The sequence below is a fragment of the Pholis gunnellus genome (assembly GCF_910591455.1).
Source record: "Pholis gunnellus genome assembly, chromosome: 22".
NCBI classification, from domain to species: Eukaryota; Metazoa; Chordata; class Actinopteri; order Perciformes; family Pholidae; genus Pholis; species Pholis gunnellus.
This window is the reverse complement of record NC_136549.1, coordinates 4908065-4923169: the sequence shown is the minus strand read 5'-3', so window position 1 is coordinate 4923169 and position 15105 is coordinate 4908065. Positions and strand designations below refer to the sequence as shown.

The following is a 15105-nucleotide window of genomic DNA, read 5'->3' as shown; positions in this document are numbered from 1 at the left end:
ATGGACCACGAGCTGATTTCCTGTTTGTTCCCAAGAAGCCGAGGCTGATGGGTAGCAGCTGTTCGGCAGGAAGATCCTGGACAGAATTCAGCAAATCCCACTGCTGTCCAACCAATACTACAGCAAACGTGTACTCCTTCCATCTGCTATAGAATGTGTTGGACCTATGCAAGTTTTATCTCGTTTAAAAATTCATAATACATGTTTTTTTATGATTAACAGCGAAAAAGTCAATAACCGGCAGTTTTCTTTCTTTTTTTTTAATAATGAAACATTCAACACAATCACAGAGGGCTCTCCAATGAAACCTCAGTCCTACTGATGGTCACTGGGAGCTGTAAGCGTTATAAAAAGGCATCTCAACTGGATATTACAACATCCGATTCCCTAAAACACACACACACACACAAAACCAGTCACGTTTTCAGAAAACTAAAAACACATTGTCAGTCTGTCTCAGTGTTGTCTGCGAACACCTAGCGTTAGAGCCGGCGGTTGACTTGAAAGTCTCTTTTTCATCAACGCACAAAAGGTGGCAGGTTTCTTGTTTCGAAGTCCTTGAAGACGAGCGGCGCTAGAAAAGCCCCCCGAGCATGTGGTGGTCATGGTGGCCGAGTCCTCGCGGTATTTCGGCCATCGAGAGCACGTCGTCGGTCATGAGGAAGGCAGTCGACCCGACGCGCATCCACACACACCTCTCGCACAACGGGCCGCCGGCAGACACACCGTCAGACTGGACGAGGACACGAGAGAGAGAATTAAAAAAAAATAAAATCATAGCAAGCAATGACTCCTTTAATACAACTTTCACAAAATGCTAATTGGCTAATTAAGGCTAACAGTAAATCGCCCCATGCCGGACACTGCAGCTATAGCTCGTATCTGGAGGCATTAGACGATTGGCTAGTTCTATCTCAGCGAGGAGTTGACAGCCTTACACATTTCATCTGCTGTTTGCACATGATGAACGCCGAGCCGGGCGTGGTGCAGTTGGGGCAGTCGGAGACACAGCACGGGAGCGGGTCGCCCACCTTCATCAAGGTGGCGGGCATCTCCGACTTCAGGAAGTATTCCTGGAGACGACAGGAAGTCATTATTGTCACATTTGAACAAAACGTTTGGGAGACCAGCTCCAGCGACCGTTAAAAATGCAACATTCTGAGGCCAAGCGGCTGCGATTTTTTTGGCGCAACTGCTTCTCGAGGGGGGCCCAGCTGGAGGGGCCCAATGGATTCTGTGCTTCCGGACCACACGAGCTGAGGCGGATCCACTACCACGCTCTCTGTGTTGTATTGCTCACACTATCACACCATCGCATTACACATCTGGAATCTTTTTTATGCAGCACTTCCTTTTCTTGTCTCTGCACTGTTCAGGCGCCAACAATAGCAATTTGTTCATACAACTCATATGACAGCATTGGGGAGAAGAAAAAGAGAAGTCTGAGCAGTGACGCGCGTGTCCACATCAACTAAAGGGGTGAGAGAGAGAGCACCTACTCCTACAGTCTAACGGACGCATTCATTCTGATGAAAAGATGACGGACAGCCTTTAATCCATCACGGCGGATGTAGCTATGACTCATGCAGCCTAATGCAGCTGAGGCGTGACAAATATAAATAGCACCTGTATAGCAGGTTATTTAACAGTTACAATAAATAACATTAGTGAAGTAAAAGCCTGGAGAGATTTTAAGGATTTGGAACACATCACAAAATCATAGTACCTTCATAGGAAAAGCCCATTAGACCTGACCACGCAATTTGGTGTTTATGTTGAAAAAAAAGCTTTATTCAACTCAATTTGTTACTCTTAAAGCACTAATTCACTTTGACTTTAAACTGTTTGTCTTTTATCAAAGCATTTATCAGAGAACAGTTAAGATGGAAAACAAATGTGAACATCTAAATGGAATGTTCAGTATGTGTTCACATACTGTGAGTGTGAGTGTGAGTGTGAGAGAGTGAGTGTGAGAGTGTGTGTGTCGACTTTTCCACGCATTCTTCCCAGAAATAAGAGCCCCTCATGAAGCTCTTCTCTCCTGGCTACCAACGTTACTTTTAAATGAACAGAAAGTGGAAGTGAAACTGCTTAGGCTTGCAGACGGAGAGGAAAGGCGTCGTTTAAAATCATCGTCCCGCGTGAGACAAGATCTTTGACAGAACCACAGCAACATCCTACTTCTCTGTCAACACAACAATTAAGACCATGCCAGCTACACGGGAAGCCGGAGAGCTGTTTTTAAGAGGAGAAACTGGCCGATGAGACAGGAAGAAACGGAAATAGAAACGGAAATAACATCATGTGATTGTGTTTGGAGGTGTGATGTGCATTCTCAATATAAGAATCAGCAGTGGCTATGATTAGAACATGCAGTGGCCATGTGTGTGAGTCGGTCTTACCCCAGCCACTGTGAGGATGCGGCGGATGGACTTGGTGATGATCAGAGAGGTCTTGGCACGAGTCACCGCCACATACAGCAGGTTCCACTCATCGTCCGGAATATCAGCTGAGCAGGGAAGAGAAACATTCAAAGTGTTCAAACGTTCACCACTTTTAGAGTGATTTGAAATCTGCCATAAGTTCACATTGGTTGATATATTGGCCCTCTAACAACAGAACTAACAGTAAAAAGAAACCCCAAAAACGTAAGTGATACACTTCCTCCGGGGCAAGAGTGTCTACCAAATAACCTACAACGTAAAAATCGATGTGAAAAGGAAAAGAAAAGTTTGCCAAAAGAAACGTACAGAAGGAGAAGTCGGGATTGAAGTGCAGGTTGTGCTTTGAAGAGGGAACCTTGGCAAAGTCATCGGTCACCATCACGGTGTCGAACTCCAGACCTTTGGCCTTGTGGACGGTTCCCACAATGAAGTCTGGAACGAAAACGGTCACATGATCATGAAGTTACCAATGAGCATTAGAACAGTAGAAAGAAGAAAACTCATCTATATGAAATATATCATTTTACATCTTATAATGTACCAGTGAAGCTACAAATCCCAGTGGGAAACAAATACAGCACATCTGTAATCTTCCAACAACCTAAGTTGAGTTTTTCATGAAAGAAAAATCCCCGAAGGATGTCATTTAACTACATTAAACAAAATTAAATCAGTGAACGTGGTTACTCAAACAAATGTAATGAACTATAAACAACTCCAAACTGCTATTTGAGAGCCAAAAAAACAGAAAGAAAAAAGTAAAAAAATGAATATGCTGCTCAGATTCTACATTTTTCTTGTCGTCGACAAATCCAATGAAAAGACCAAAACCAACGAATGAATCGATCTTACCAACTAGTATTGTGTGTTTAACCACAGCCGGATACGTCCTGATCCTCTGTGCTGTAGAGCCCCAAAAACTATTACATCTGCCGCTGAAAACAGCCCCAGATCGTCCCAGCATTCACTCCCATTGGAGTAACATTTGTTAAAACCCACAGCGCCACACTTTTTAGTAGATTACTGTCTTTCTTTTTTGAATGAAAGTTACACATTTGTGATCTGTTTTTAGTAATCTACAGTTTCATACAGAAGCAATGGGCTTTGGGACTATTAAACATACAGTCATTAGTATAGTATATAACACTGTATTCATTTTGTTATTTATTTCATGATTTCCCGTTGCATTTAGGCGGTTTATTCCCGGTGTGGTGTTGTGAGAGTAAATACTTTTGAGACCAATCAGTAGTATGTGATAAGTACTTCATTCATACTCGTTTGTACCTGCTTTGTGGAAGTCCTCTTCAAAGCACATTTCCAGGCGCTTCGCCAGCTCGGGGATGCGCTTTCCGTACTTTTCAACGATGCCGAGTTTGGCTTCCAGCTCCAGGTCATCGGTCTGTTTGACGTACTTCTTCAAGGCCCAGAAGGCATTCGGATTCTTGTTGGCGAAGCAGCGAATCAAAGGATCCCTGATGACTGAGGGAAGATCTCAAAGGGTTAGTATTTATAAAAATAAAAGAAACAGAGATCACCCCTATCACATGTGTATGAATCTCACATTTTGTCCCTTCCATCAGCTGATAGATGTCCAGGATCCGATTCAGGCCGATACCATTGACACCCTGAAGGGAAAGGCGGACCTGTGAGTGCCTGATAGATATCACATGTAACCCCCACGTATCTCCCCGCTTGCTATTACTTCCTTAATCGTGTCCGTTAGTATACACTCACTCCTATGAAGTGGATGCGGCACAGCGGGTTGGAATCGGTGAGCCGGACGGCTTCGCTGAAAACACTGACATTGCATCTCGACAAGATGGCCGTCTTCCCCGGGGAAAGACTGACGCCCGACCTCAGAGCCGCTCCGACGCTGTCTGCCGTCTCGTCACACACGCCGCCTGTGCAGTGGACGGGTAAGCACACGGGACAAATATGGCACTCTCATGTTACGTCCACTTCCAGGGCTAAAAGGCATCTGGATTTCTGAAGCACCGTCCGCGTTTCTAAGCAGACAACATATTTACAGGTTTGCAGTTGTTACCTTTTTGCTTTCCTCCCACGAGAATCTTCTCCACTCCCTTGCACACTTTGAGGATGGTGGCACCCACGTAGGCGATCTCGGCACCGAACCGGAAGCTCTGAACAGAGACATCAGTAGGGTTCATTTTTCTGATTCACACCGAACTGCTGAGAGTTAAAACATTTCTATATATGACATTCAGAATATTAATAAACAACTATTTGCTATGTAAAGCTACAGCGGAGTAATGGCGTCCCAAGTCGAGAATGAAGTCACACTCCCTGTGGTGAGTCATAAGAGCTTCTTTGTTATTTGTTCTACTAGCCGGACCGGTGTTTATGTGGCAAGATCTTAATGTTAGGAAGTTATCACCTTTTAAATCAGCTTTACGTTGACTTATGGACTTTTATCCTCGGTAGACATTGGAGATACCGCCACTACTGGAGAGAGGATGCTGAGCTGATTTCAGATATAGATATTTATGATTCATGTTCTAGTTTGATCAATTTATGACACAAAAAAAGCCTCCATGGTCAGAAAAACAAGTCTCTTTTCTGATGAGTGTGCAATATACAGAGAACATGTAGTTGTGGAGTTTTATTTTGATAACCCTAATCAATGTTGTTGTTTTCAAAAGTTTCTATTCAAAAATATTTTTTGTAAAACTTTTGACATTTGTAACAAATAGGGACGTTCTTCAATATATAATAAATAACACATTGAGATATTTAAAATATATTATTCATTAAATTGCATTGATTTGTCATTCAGGATGACCTAACTCTCCACTGTAGGTGTGACGTGTGGACTTCAGAATCTTTTCACAATACGAGTATACGTTTGTTTTTACTACTATTAGCCGACTGGAGACATAATGCCTCTGAGCTAACCCTCATCATTGTTGATCTTAGTATTATTTCTGGCATATTCTGTGGCAGCAGCAGTGTTACACATTGTTCCTGCAAGTGGCTCCCCCCTGTGGAGCTGTAATGTTTCGTGCTTGTGTATACCTGTGTCAGGTAGAAGATGTGTGTATGTTCAACGAGGTTGAGCGCATTGACAGCTCCTTTGAAGGTGTAGATCTGCTGATGAGGATCTCCCACCAGGACTTTCCCACAGCTCTGCGACAGAAGCACATCCATGATGACTGAGAGGGAGAGAGAGAGAGAGAGAGAGAGAGAGAGAAGGAAGACGGCATCACCATCACAAAGTTGAGCACAATAATGACAAATAAGACTTTTCCCACAATCCCTGGACTGTGTAAACCGGTAGGGCATCGTTACCTGGAGTGCAGTCCTGGGCCTCGTCAATGAAGAGGACATCGTATTGGTAAGACAAGCAGGGCTTGGGGACCTGGAGCTGCCATAACTTCAGGTAACCTGAGGACGAATAGTTCCGTTGACCACCTGTGCAGCATTCCCTCCAACATTAGAACAGAATCCCTTAAACCCATTGAACTCATCTGCAGTTGAGCGTACCATCGTGGGTCATGAAGTAGGCGTCTACTTTGGTTTCATTGAGATCCTTCATTTTGTTCCAGATCGTCTGCGCTTCATGCGCAAACAGCTAGAGTTGCACAATGAAAAAAAAAAAAAAAGAGAAAAAGGACACGCGGTTTCAATGCGACCTTTGCAGCGCTCACGCTTATTATTCACTCACACTAAAGCGGCCTTCATACCACTTTTTCATCCTCCAGTATAATCTCCTTCCGGTCCTTGACCTTGCGGAAGTTGGGGACGTGTCCGACGGTGATGGCCTCGTCCGGCGAAGCCATGAAGGCGTTGAGAGTCGTGGTGACCACTTTGGCCCTGGTGAAGCCGCCGCGGCCCTGGGGCAGAACAGAGTTGATGGCGAACGGCTTCAGGTTAAAGGTCAGCTTCCGGCAAGAATGGTACCTGCAGCAGGAGAGATCGCGGGTGCACAGCAAGGGATGTGGTTTTAAAATGGAAACAGACAGTGGAGCTCTACTGTTAACGCTTAACTTATGACTCGGGCATAACAGCATTCTGGACTTCTGGACGCTATCACAAACAAACATGATACATATACATTTGATTCATTAACTCAAAACATACATCTGTGTCACCCTTAGTCCCCACAGAACTGGCACCCTTAGCAGGTGAAATAAACTCAGTGTAATTAGAGAAGTTTGTCAGGATCAAGTTTAAATCGTCTAGTTATAACTTAATGCTAAAACTGAATAACTTGAAAAAATGACCGAAGGATCATTCATCAAAAAATATGTATACATAGAAGAAAAACAAAAAGGTGCCACTCTCTGTATTTATGAACACATTGAGAACATCTGAGGGGAGACTCCTCACTTCCTCCCGACGTTGGCGAAGGCCAATGAGTGGACGGTCTTGCAGGCCACGTTGCTGGGGAAACGGCGCTGCGCCTCACTGGCCACCGACTTGTTGAAGGCCACGTACAGGAAGCGGAGGTGCGGCCGCTGCTCGGCGTACTTCACCAACGTGGTCGTCTTCCCCGTACCTGCGGGAGGACAACACGGACCGTTCAGCTACGATCACCACCGGGGGTCTGACCTGCACGGCTGGGCCCACGTCGCACAGCAGCACGGACACAAGTACTGTTCTCCAGCGTTTACATGCTGCAAGGTTCAAATTGACCACAGCTGGAGTCTGGAGAGAGGGTTCCTACCCCACTAGTGTTCCTATTTCACACAAACACTGCATGTGCAAGGACTACAGTGGATGGCGTAAAGTGCAAGTCAATGTTTTTTATGTTTAGATGTAACTGATGTGGGTTTGAGCCACAGTAAACTTGGCTTACGTTACATTACTTATTTAATCATTGGATTTTTCTGTGTTCTTGACCGAGTTAAACATTTTATAGAATGTGGACGGTCATGGTGCTGCCACTGCACCTGCAAAAGCCACGATCTTGACCACATGGTCCTCCTGCATGTCGTGGCTGAGGATCTGCTGCTGTTCACCTGTGAGCTGAATCTGAGGCCGCCTAGCAGAAACGCACACAAAAACACACCAAATGGGGACTGTTAAAAAAGGTAAAGCTCCTCAGATATCCATTACTTCAGTCCACTTCCTATTGACGGATGTCTCATGCACATCGGTGACACTAAAGCATTTTGGTCCTCACCGACTCTGCAGGGAGAAGACAGAAAAGGGGCCGTTCTCCATCAAGTGAAGTATGTAGTAGATGTTGTAATGCAACCTGGAGAGACAAGAAAGAAAGAAAGAAAGAAAAGAAATCACGAGGAAGCCGACGAGGAAGACGTGGGAATCTAAGGTGCCGACACCTGCAGCACTTACCGGCTGCTAATCTTGATCCTGCTCCTCTTCATGGCGAGCAACATCATGGCCATGTGGCTGAGGTACTCCGTGATGGCGGTGTCCGACATGCAGCCGGTGAGCAGAGACACCAAGGCCTGCACGTCCCCAACGCTCTCACTCAGGATCAATATGACCGCCATGGCCGCGTACGGGTCGGGACCCTGGGGATTGGAAATGATATGAACACTATTTTTTCCATATGATTACCAGAGGACCTTTGTGTATTTGTGTGTGTGTGCGTGTCATACCTCATTGCCAAGGTTGAAGAACTTCTGAATATCAGGAATACGTAATCTGATGGAGGCTTCGGCGTGAGGAAAAAGTCGATGTTTCTTGACAGACTCCAGAACGTCCTCCGGCCTCACCCGCTCTCCGACCGTATGCTGGGCCATTAAACTGACCAAAACACGCGGTAACAATCATCCAATATATATAAAAACAAAGACTTTAAAACGTTACATTTAGTGGAATTCTAGAATGTGTTATTTAGCCTACATATTAGTCTACATGTGCTGTCGCATAAATGTCCCTTGCTAAAGGAAATGAAGACTTACACAACAAGGTGTCGCATGCTGTACTGTGACGACGCTGGATCTGTGATGCCGCTGTTCCTCAGGATGGAAGTGATCTCCCGCACCGTTTCCTTCTCCCTCATCATGTAGCGGAAGTATTTTTTCTTGAAGGGGACGAACTGCACAAACATCCAAAACAACAAATGTTCATTTTGTGAGCTTTAAATACCATTACGGCAATGTCCAACCACAAGAGACGGATAAACTACTCTCCTAAAAAAACTCAGTGTTCACGCAAAGTTCACCTCTCAAACATGTTTTACATAGGAACTTGCTTAAACACATTTCTCCAGCAACTACACACTTACTTTTGTTGCTTAACTTCAACATAAACACCCGCCCCTCCCCTCAGCTTGCTGCTAATATGTAACTTAATGAAATGCTGTGGTTTGATTGACCTTGGTGTCCTGGACGATGTTCCTCCAGTGATGGCAGATGCGGCTGACACAGCGGTAGAGGTCCAGGGCAGGGACCAGGCACAGTATTTGCCTCAGCACCTCCTCCGGAAGATCATCCATGCAGCCCTGGGGTTCAAGCAAGACCTTCCTGCTACCCAGGAGCCCATAGTGGGCGTCAGGCAGGGCCTCCACCTCCTCCTCCTCCTCCTCCACGTCGTGAATGTCACTGTCAAATTCATCATCATCTCCAAACATCTCGGCTGTGATTCCCTCCAGATGATCGACAGCGTGCTCCTCCTTTGGCACTAACTCTGCAGCTAAAAGGCTTACATCGTCAACCTCCTCCTCTTCTTCAGGGTTTGCCACCAACGGGGCAGCTAACAGGCTGACATCGTCGTCCTCCTCCTCCTCATCTTCGGGAAAAAGCTTTCCATTGCGTCCATTTGTGCGTGTGGATGAGCAGGGCTGGGAGGATTTGTGCGGACTGGAACTGAGGACTCCCGTCACAGAGAAGAAGCTGCCGATGACCTTCTGTTGCCCGGCGGGACTTCCTGAGGCCGACGCTGACGGTGTGAGAGATAAAGAACAACGATTTAATGTGTGACAACTTTAGGACTTTCTAATCAAAGGCTGGTGAAGAAAACAAATGCGTGTCAGGATTTTTACTGAAAATAATAGCTTTTTTCCCCCATGCACAGATGTCTCCCCGTCTATTTCAATGTTACTTTGGGTACACTTTTGTCAAAACGTTTGTAGCAGAAGGTTTACAGCAGATTACCACACTTCCGTCGCTTGGTGGGGGTCCTGGGGTAAAGCCGACTGGGGTTGCGGGTGCCCTGCCCATGGTTGGCGGTTTGGGGCTGGGTGAGGGCGTTAGTGCCCTCTGCACTGTGTCCCAGGTCATCACACTGCCCTGCATTCAGGTGCCTCCTTTTGGCCTTTCCTGGGAAAACGACAACAGCAAACAACATTCAAGTCATGTCAGCACGCCACAAACCACTGCCTTAGGATTGTCCTTATGCAATGTAAGCCATTCTTTAGTCTTCATATCTGAAAGTTAATTGCTCAATCTTTAAAAGTGCTAAGGATGTCCAAATAGGCTAGTTTTGTACTGTACATTATCATTGACTCTTCAAAAGAGCTTGTCTACGTTTGGTGTTACTGTTCATTACCTGTATTCAATCCAAGTGCCAATGTCGGACTCAGACTTCACTAAATACTATCTCTATAACACAAAGTGAAGTTGTTTAAACGTTCTCTTTTTTTCTGACGGACGCGTTACGTTTAGTAAGCTAGCTAGCTAACTAAAGTTACTCGCCTCAACTTCGAACTTACCCTTAACAGCCATCTCCATCTTCGTGTCCAGCGCATCCGTCTTTTAGTCACAGAACTACGTGGCTAGCGTTAAAGATTCGGGTTTGGTTTGCTGGGGCCTCAAACAAACTCATTCATTAAACAACGACTGTTGTGCTAGCATACTAAGCTAACACACTTGTGTTTCTAAACACCAACTTGTTCAGAAACTCAAACGTACCGCCCTGGAAGTAGTCAATTAACTCACTGACGTTGACATGCATGTATGTAGTAATTGTGGCTTGATAAAACGCTTCCAAGTTATCAGCCAGCAACAATTTCGGCAGAGGTTCTCAACTCTTTATTTTGGTCACGAAGCCACAGGATTGGTTGGTGTTTGCGGTGTTGCGCACGCACACCGAAAGATGCACCTCGCGGGAGCGCGCGCGCACAGCGCAAAGCGAAACTTACAAAAAATATATTTGAATGATTCCCACGGCAAAGTACGGTTCAACAACGATATAAACTTCTTGGGGTTCATCAGTGATAATAAATAATATAAAGTATATAGTTTATGAACATTTAGAGTCGTCAATGTTTGATTAGACTCATTAACCGAGCATGTCCTTGAGGCTGCTGCTACAGACCTGGATGGGCTCACTGACACTGTGACATCATACATCAGTTTTTATGAGGACATGTGTGTGCCGACTAAAACCTTCTGCACATACATCAACAATAAACCCTGGTTTACTGCAAGACTCACAGCTTCGTCAGGCTAAGGAGGAGGCCTACAGAAGTGGGGACAGGATCCTGCACAACCAGGCCAGAAACACACTGACGAGGGAGATCAGGGTAGCAAAGAGAAGCTACACTGAAAAGCTGGAAAAAAGGTTTTCAGTCAACGACCCCTCGTCAGTGTGAAGAGGCCTGCAAGTACTCAGGAAATACAGGAGACCCCCCCCCCCCCCCACACACACACACACACACACACTGAGGACAATCACCAACTGGCTGACGACCTGAATGTCTTCTATTGCAGGTTTGATAAGCCTACTCTCACACCCCGCAACCACCCCATCATCAAACAACCATCTACACCCCCTGCCTCCTCCTCACCTCTCCCAAACGAACCCCCACCGGCACTGAGGATCTGTGAAGAGGATGTGGGTCGGCTCTTTCACAGACAGAAGATCAGGAAGGCTCCGAGCCCAGACGGTGTGTGTCCCCCTCCTGCCTGAAAGTCTGTGCTGACCAGCTGGCTCCCATCTTCACGCAGATCTTCAACCGATCACTGGAGCTGTGTGAAGTCCCCTCATGCTTCAAATGCTCCACGATCATCCCGGTCCCCAACAAATCTATCAACACAGAATTAAATGACTACAGGCCCGTCGCCCTAACGTCTGTGGTCATGAAATCCTTTAAAAGACTGGTGTTGACCCATCTGAAGAACATCACAGGGACCCCCTGCAGTTTGCCTAACGTGCAAACAGGTCGGTGGATGATGGAGTCAACATGGGACTGCACCACATGCTGCAACACCTCGACTCCCCAGGGACATATGCAAGGGTTCTGTTTGTGGACTTCAGCTCAGCATTCAACACCATAATCCCGGAAATACTCAAACCCAAACTCCCAGCTCACTGTGCCAGCTTCCACCTGTCAGTGGATCACAAACTTCCTGACAGACAGGACGCAGCAGGTGAGGCTGGGAAAAATCCCATCCAGCACCCGGACTATCAGCACTTGGCGCAACCAAGGGATGTGTGCTCTCCCCACTGCTCTTCTCCCTCTACACAAACGACTGCACCTCAGAGGACCCGTCTGTTAAACTCCTGAAGCTCCCAGATGACACAACGGTCATGGGCCTCATCAGGGACGGTGACGAGTCTGCGTACAGACGGGAGGTTGAACAGCGGGTCCTCTGGTGTGGCCAGAACTACCTGGAGCTAAACAGGCTCAAAACTGTGGAGATGACAGTGGACTTCAGGAGGTGCCCCCCCCTCACCATACTCAACAACACTGTGTTGACCTGAAGTGGGCCCCCAACATCGACACCATCAGGAAAAACGCCCAGCAGAGGTTGTAGTTCCTGCGCCAGCTCAGGAAGTTCAACCTGCCTCAGGAGCTGCTGATTCTTTTCTACTCCACCATCATCCAGTCTGTTCTCTGTTCTTCCATGTGTGGTTTGGATCGGCCACCAAACAGGACAGAAACAGACTACAACAGGTTGTCAGGTCTGCAGAGAGAATCATTGGTTCCAGCCTGCCCCCCATCCTGGACTTGTTCACCTCCAGAGTCAGGAAACGGGCTGGAAAGATCACTGCAGACCCTTCACACCCTGGACACAAGCTGTTCCAACTCCTCCCCTCTGGTCGGCGCTACAGAGCTCTGAACGCCAAAACCACCAGACACAGGAACAGCTCCTTCCCACTGGCCGTCACTCTGATGAACAATTAATCAGACATATTGCATCTTCATTTGCACTATTACCACCTTCTACACTAATATTCCGAATCCATTGTCCATTATTGTTGTTCTTTATGCTCATATATATTCTTAGATATATATTTATATTGTACATAGTACACTGTAACAAATTTCCCCGTTAAATTACAGTAAAGAGCTGGCAGCTACAGGCTCCAGCTTCTAACTGTAATTCTACAGCATACCTACTGTAATGTACAACAACGGTTTCATACTGTAAAAAAGTATGACAGTACAGTGCTGTATAGAAAATGCATGAACAGTTCATTACCGTAGAATGTATTTACAGTATGACACTGCTAGAAGCTAATGATTTAAAATGTTACATTTCAAAATAAAACCCCTGAAAATTGCGAGCATAGAAACGACTCAAACAAGAGATGGCCTTATATTAAAAAGCTTTTATTAAAGCCAATGCAGTGTCAAACACATTCAATAACTGACAATTTTACAGTGATCACATTTTTGCAAAATACAAATATTAAAAGCACCATATAAAATTGTATTCATTAAAGTAAATTAGAACAAAAAACATTGTCAGTAATTACGTTATTGTACAATACAATCAGACCAGAACACTGCATCATGTTAAACAGATTCGCAACAATCTATATACAACTCTTATAGTTTACTAAATGTACCCCGCCTTCAGTATCACTTTTTTATTTAGTTATGGTCATTAGTGTAATAGAAAGCAAGTAAAAGAACAAATCTGGAACTGCACATTTGAGACAACTCGATAGAACTGAACAGAACACAATTTTGAAACTTGTTACCTTAAAAGGAAAAAAGAACACCAGCAGTGTGGGCGATCTCTCCTTCCTCCTATGTGGAGATGTGCTGTGGACTACATAAAGCCACACTCAAAGTCCAGGAGGTTTTTTATGAGGGTGGCCACATGGGGATTGACAGCTCCTGCCTTCTTCTGGACCAGCTTCCCTGTCTTTCTGGACACCACCTTCCCCTGGTTGGCCTTTGTCCCCCTTTCCAGGTTGAGACCAATGAAGCGCCTAAATAACAGAGAAAGCATATATATATTAGGTGTGGTATGTAAAGAATATTCACACTTAATACTAAACCCCATTGGAATAAACAAATACAAATTACAAGTATTCTGACCTCTGTGTCTACTAACAATGAGAGAATAATCTTATTTTCATCTAACATATGTGTGAATATTTCATATAAGCAAAAAATGTGAACATACAAGGTCTGATTTTTGTTCTACACGTTCTCACATCAAGGCTACAAGCTCAATCATGTTGCAACATATTAACCTTCAGAAAAATATCCAAATAATATTTAAGACTGCAGAAGATTTACCTTTGAACAAACTCCAGTGTCCTTGCAGCTTCCTCTTGGTATTGCAAGTTGAACACATCGTAGCTGGAGAAAACCGCAGCAGCAACGTGATGAAGCTTGGCTGGATGCCTTCACAGACGACGTGGCTTCAATGCTTATCAAGCAGCGTCACCAGCAACTAATGCAGACAACAATTATAGTTAATGTTCTGAAACCATATCAAATATATATATATATATATATTAACTCAGCTTGTTGATTCAATTGCTGAGAAATTCAATCAGGTATCTATGAAAATGAAATAACTCTCGCTGGTAACGCCGGTAGATCGCATGCCATTCTTTTCTAACACACGGGTCACCACGTATGCACAGTGAACCGCGTGAGCTACTGCAGCAGTCGCTGTCCTGCAAGCACCGCTCGTTAGCATGTTAGCATGCAACAAGTCACGTTATCGGCAAAAAATCAGTACAATACAATGTAGATTCAACACAAAATGACTGAACACGGTCAAGCTAACTTTGATAACATCTAAATTACCTTGTTCAGTGAGCCACAGGGGCAGGATGGACGGTGTCCGCTGCGTGTTTGTAGGCGAGCTGAAGCAGCAGGTGGTGCTCGGTCTGCTTCGGTGCTTCGGTCAGAGTCCGTTGAAAATCGTCTTCTCAAATTCCCTCTTATTATTATTCTTCCATCCTGAATAAAATCACCGGTCTATGATATCTAAAGCTTTCTGTTCATTTTCTTTAGGTTGACTATGTGCTAACTAAGCAGTAGATACTTGATGCCGTGTGCTGTTGAAGAGTAAGGGGCGGGCTTAGTCAACTGAAAAAGGAAAAAATACTGTAGTATACTGCAAGATTGGACAGTAGCTGCTGTTAATTTTTTTTTTCTTCCAAGGCCTCAACTTTTGCTGGATTTAACTGTATTCAACTGTATTTACGAAGAACAGTACCTTGCTGTTGAGAATTTCTTGTATTTTTACAGCAATTTGTTACAGTGTACTTAAATGTTTATGCTTAGTTTCTCTGTTCTACTTTGTTGTCTTTTAATGTCCTTGTTTTTTATAGTTCTCTTGTTTATTGTATATATTTCATTTGTGTGTATGTACGATGAGTAATGTGTAACCAGAGTCAAATTCCATGTATGCGCACGCATACATGGCCAATAAAGCTGATTCTGATTCTGCAAGACCTCACATTTTATCCCCGGAATGCTTTGCCTATACCCTTAGAGCCCCAGTAGCCTCCTTACACATGTATGAAATTAGTT

At 44.9% G+C, this 15105-nt stretch overlaps 1 protein-coding gene and 1 long non-coding RNA gene across 3 annotated transcripts; both read right to left on the bottom strand.

The window, feature by feature from the left end:
• Window positions 1-262: 262 nt before the first annotated feature.
• On the bottom strand, window positions 263-10406 carry fbxo18 (F-box DNA helicase 1). Of its 2 annotated transcripts, XM_079183837.1 has the most exons (22): window positions 10286-10406; window positions 10087-10184; window positions 9530-9694; window positions 8752-9314; window positions 8336-8472; window positions 8030-8177; window positions 7761-7942; window positions 7588-7662; window positions 7355-7446; window positions 6792-6960; window positions 6146-6362; window positions 5946-6033; window positions 5751-5846; window positions 5478-5614; window positions 4489-4585; window positions 4179-4345; window positions 4006-4069; window positions 3729-3923; window positions 2751-2876; window positions 2403-2509; window positions 939-1073; window positions 263-733 (listed from the first exon to the last, which is right to left on the bottom strand). In XM_079183837.1, exons 2-22 carry the CDS (start codon window positions 10103-10105, stop codon window positions 575-577), a joined length of 3138 nt encoding a protein of 1045 aa, XP_079039963.1. In that variant the 5' UTR covers window positions 10106-10184; window positions 10286-10406; the 3' UTR covers window positions 263-574. The 2 variants fall into 2 exon arrangements, with proteins under 2 accessions (XP_079039963.1, XP_079039964.1); XM_079183838.1 differs by having other exon boundaries at window positions 7424-7446; window positions 10087-10388.
• Window positions 10407-12993: 2587 nt separating this feature from the next.
• On the bottom strand, window positions 12994-14771 carry LOC306713978. Its single transcript, XR_013767605.1, has 3 exons — window positions 14374-14771; window positions 13855-14011; window positions 12994-13541 (listed from the first exon to the last, which is right to left on the bottom strand). It is a non-coding gene; the product is annotated as an uncharacterized lncRNA (long non-coding RNA).
• Between the last annotated feature and the right edge of the window lie 334 nt (window positions 14772-15105).

Bases quoted from the DNA above. Each gene is read 5' to 3' on its own strand.
- fbxo18 (XM_079183837.1), bottom strand. The intron at 6,961-7,354 runs GTGCAGTGGCAG...GTCCTCCCGCAG, and splicing joins CAAGATCGTGGCTTTTGCAG to GTACGGGGAAGACGACCACG. The intron at 6,363-6,791 runs GTGAGGAGTCTC...CTCCTGCTGCAG, and splicing joins TTCGCCAACGTCGGGAGGAA to GTACCATTCTTGCCGGAAGC.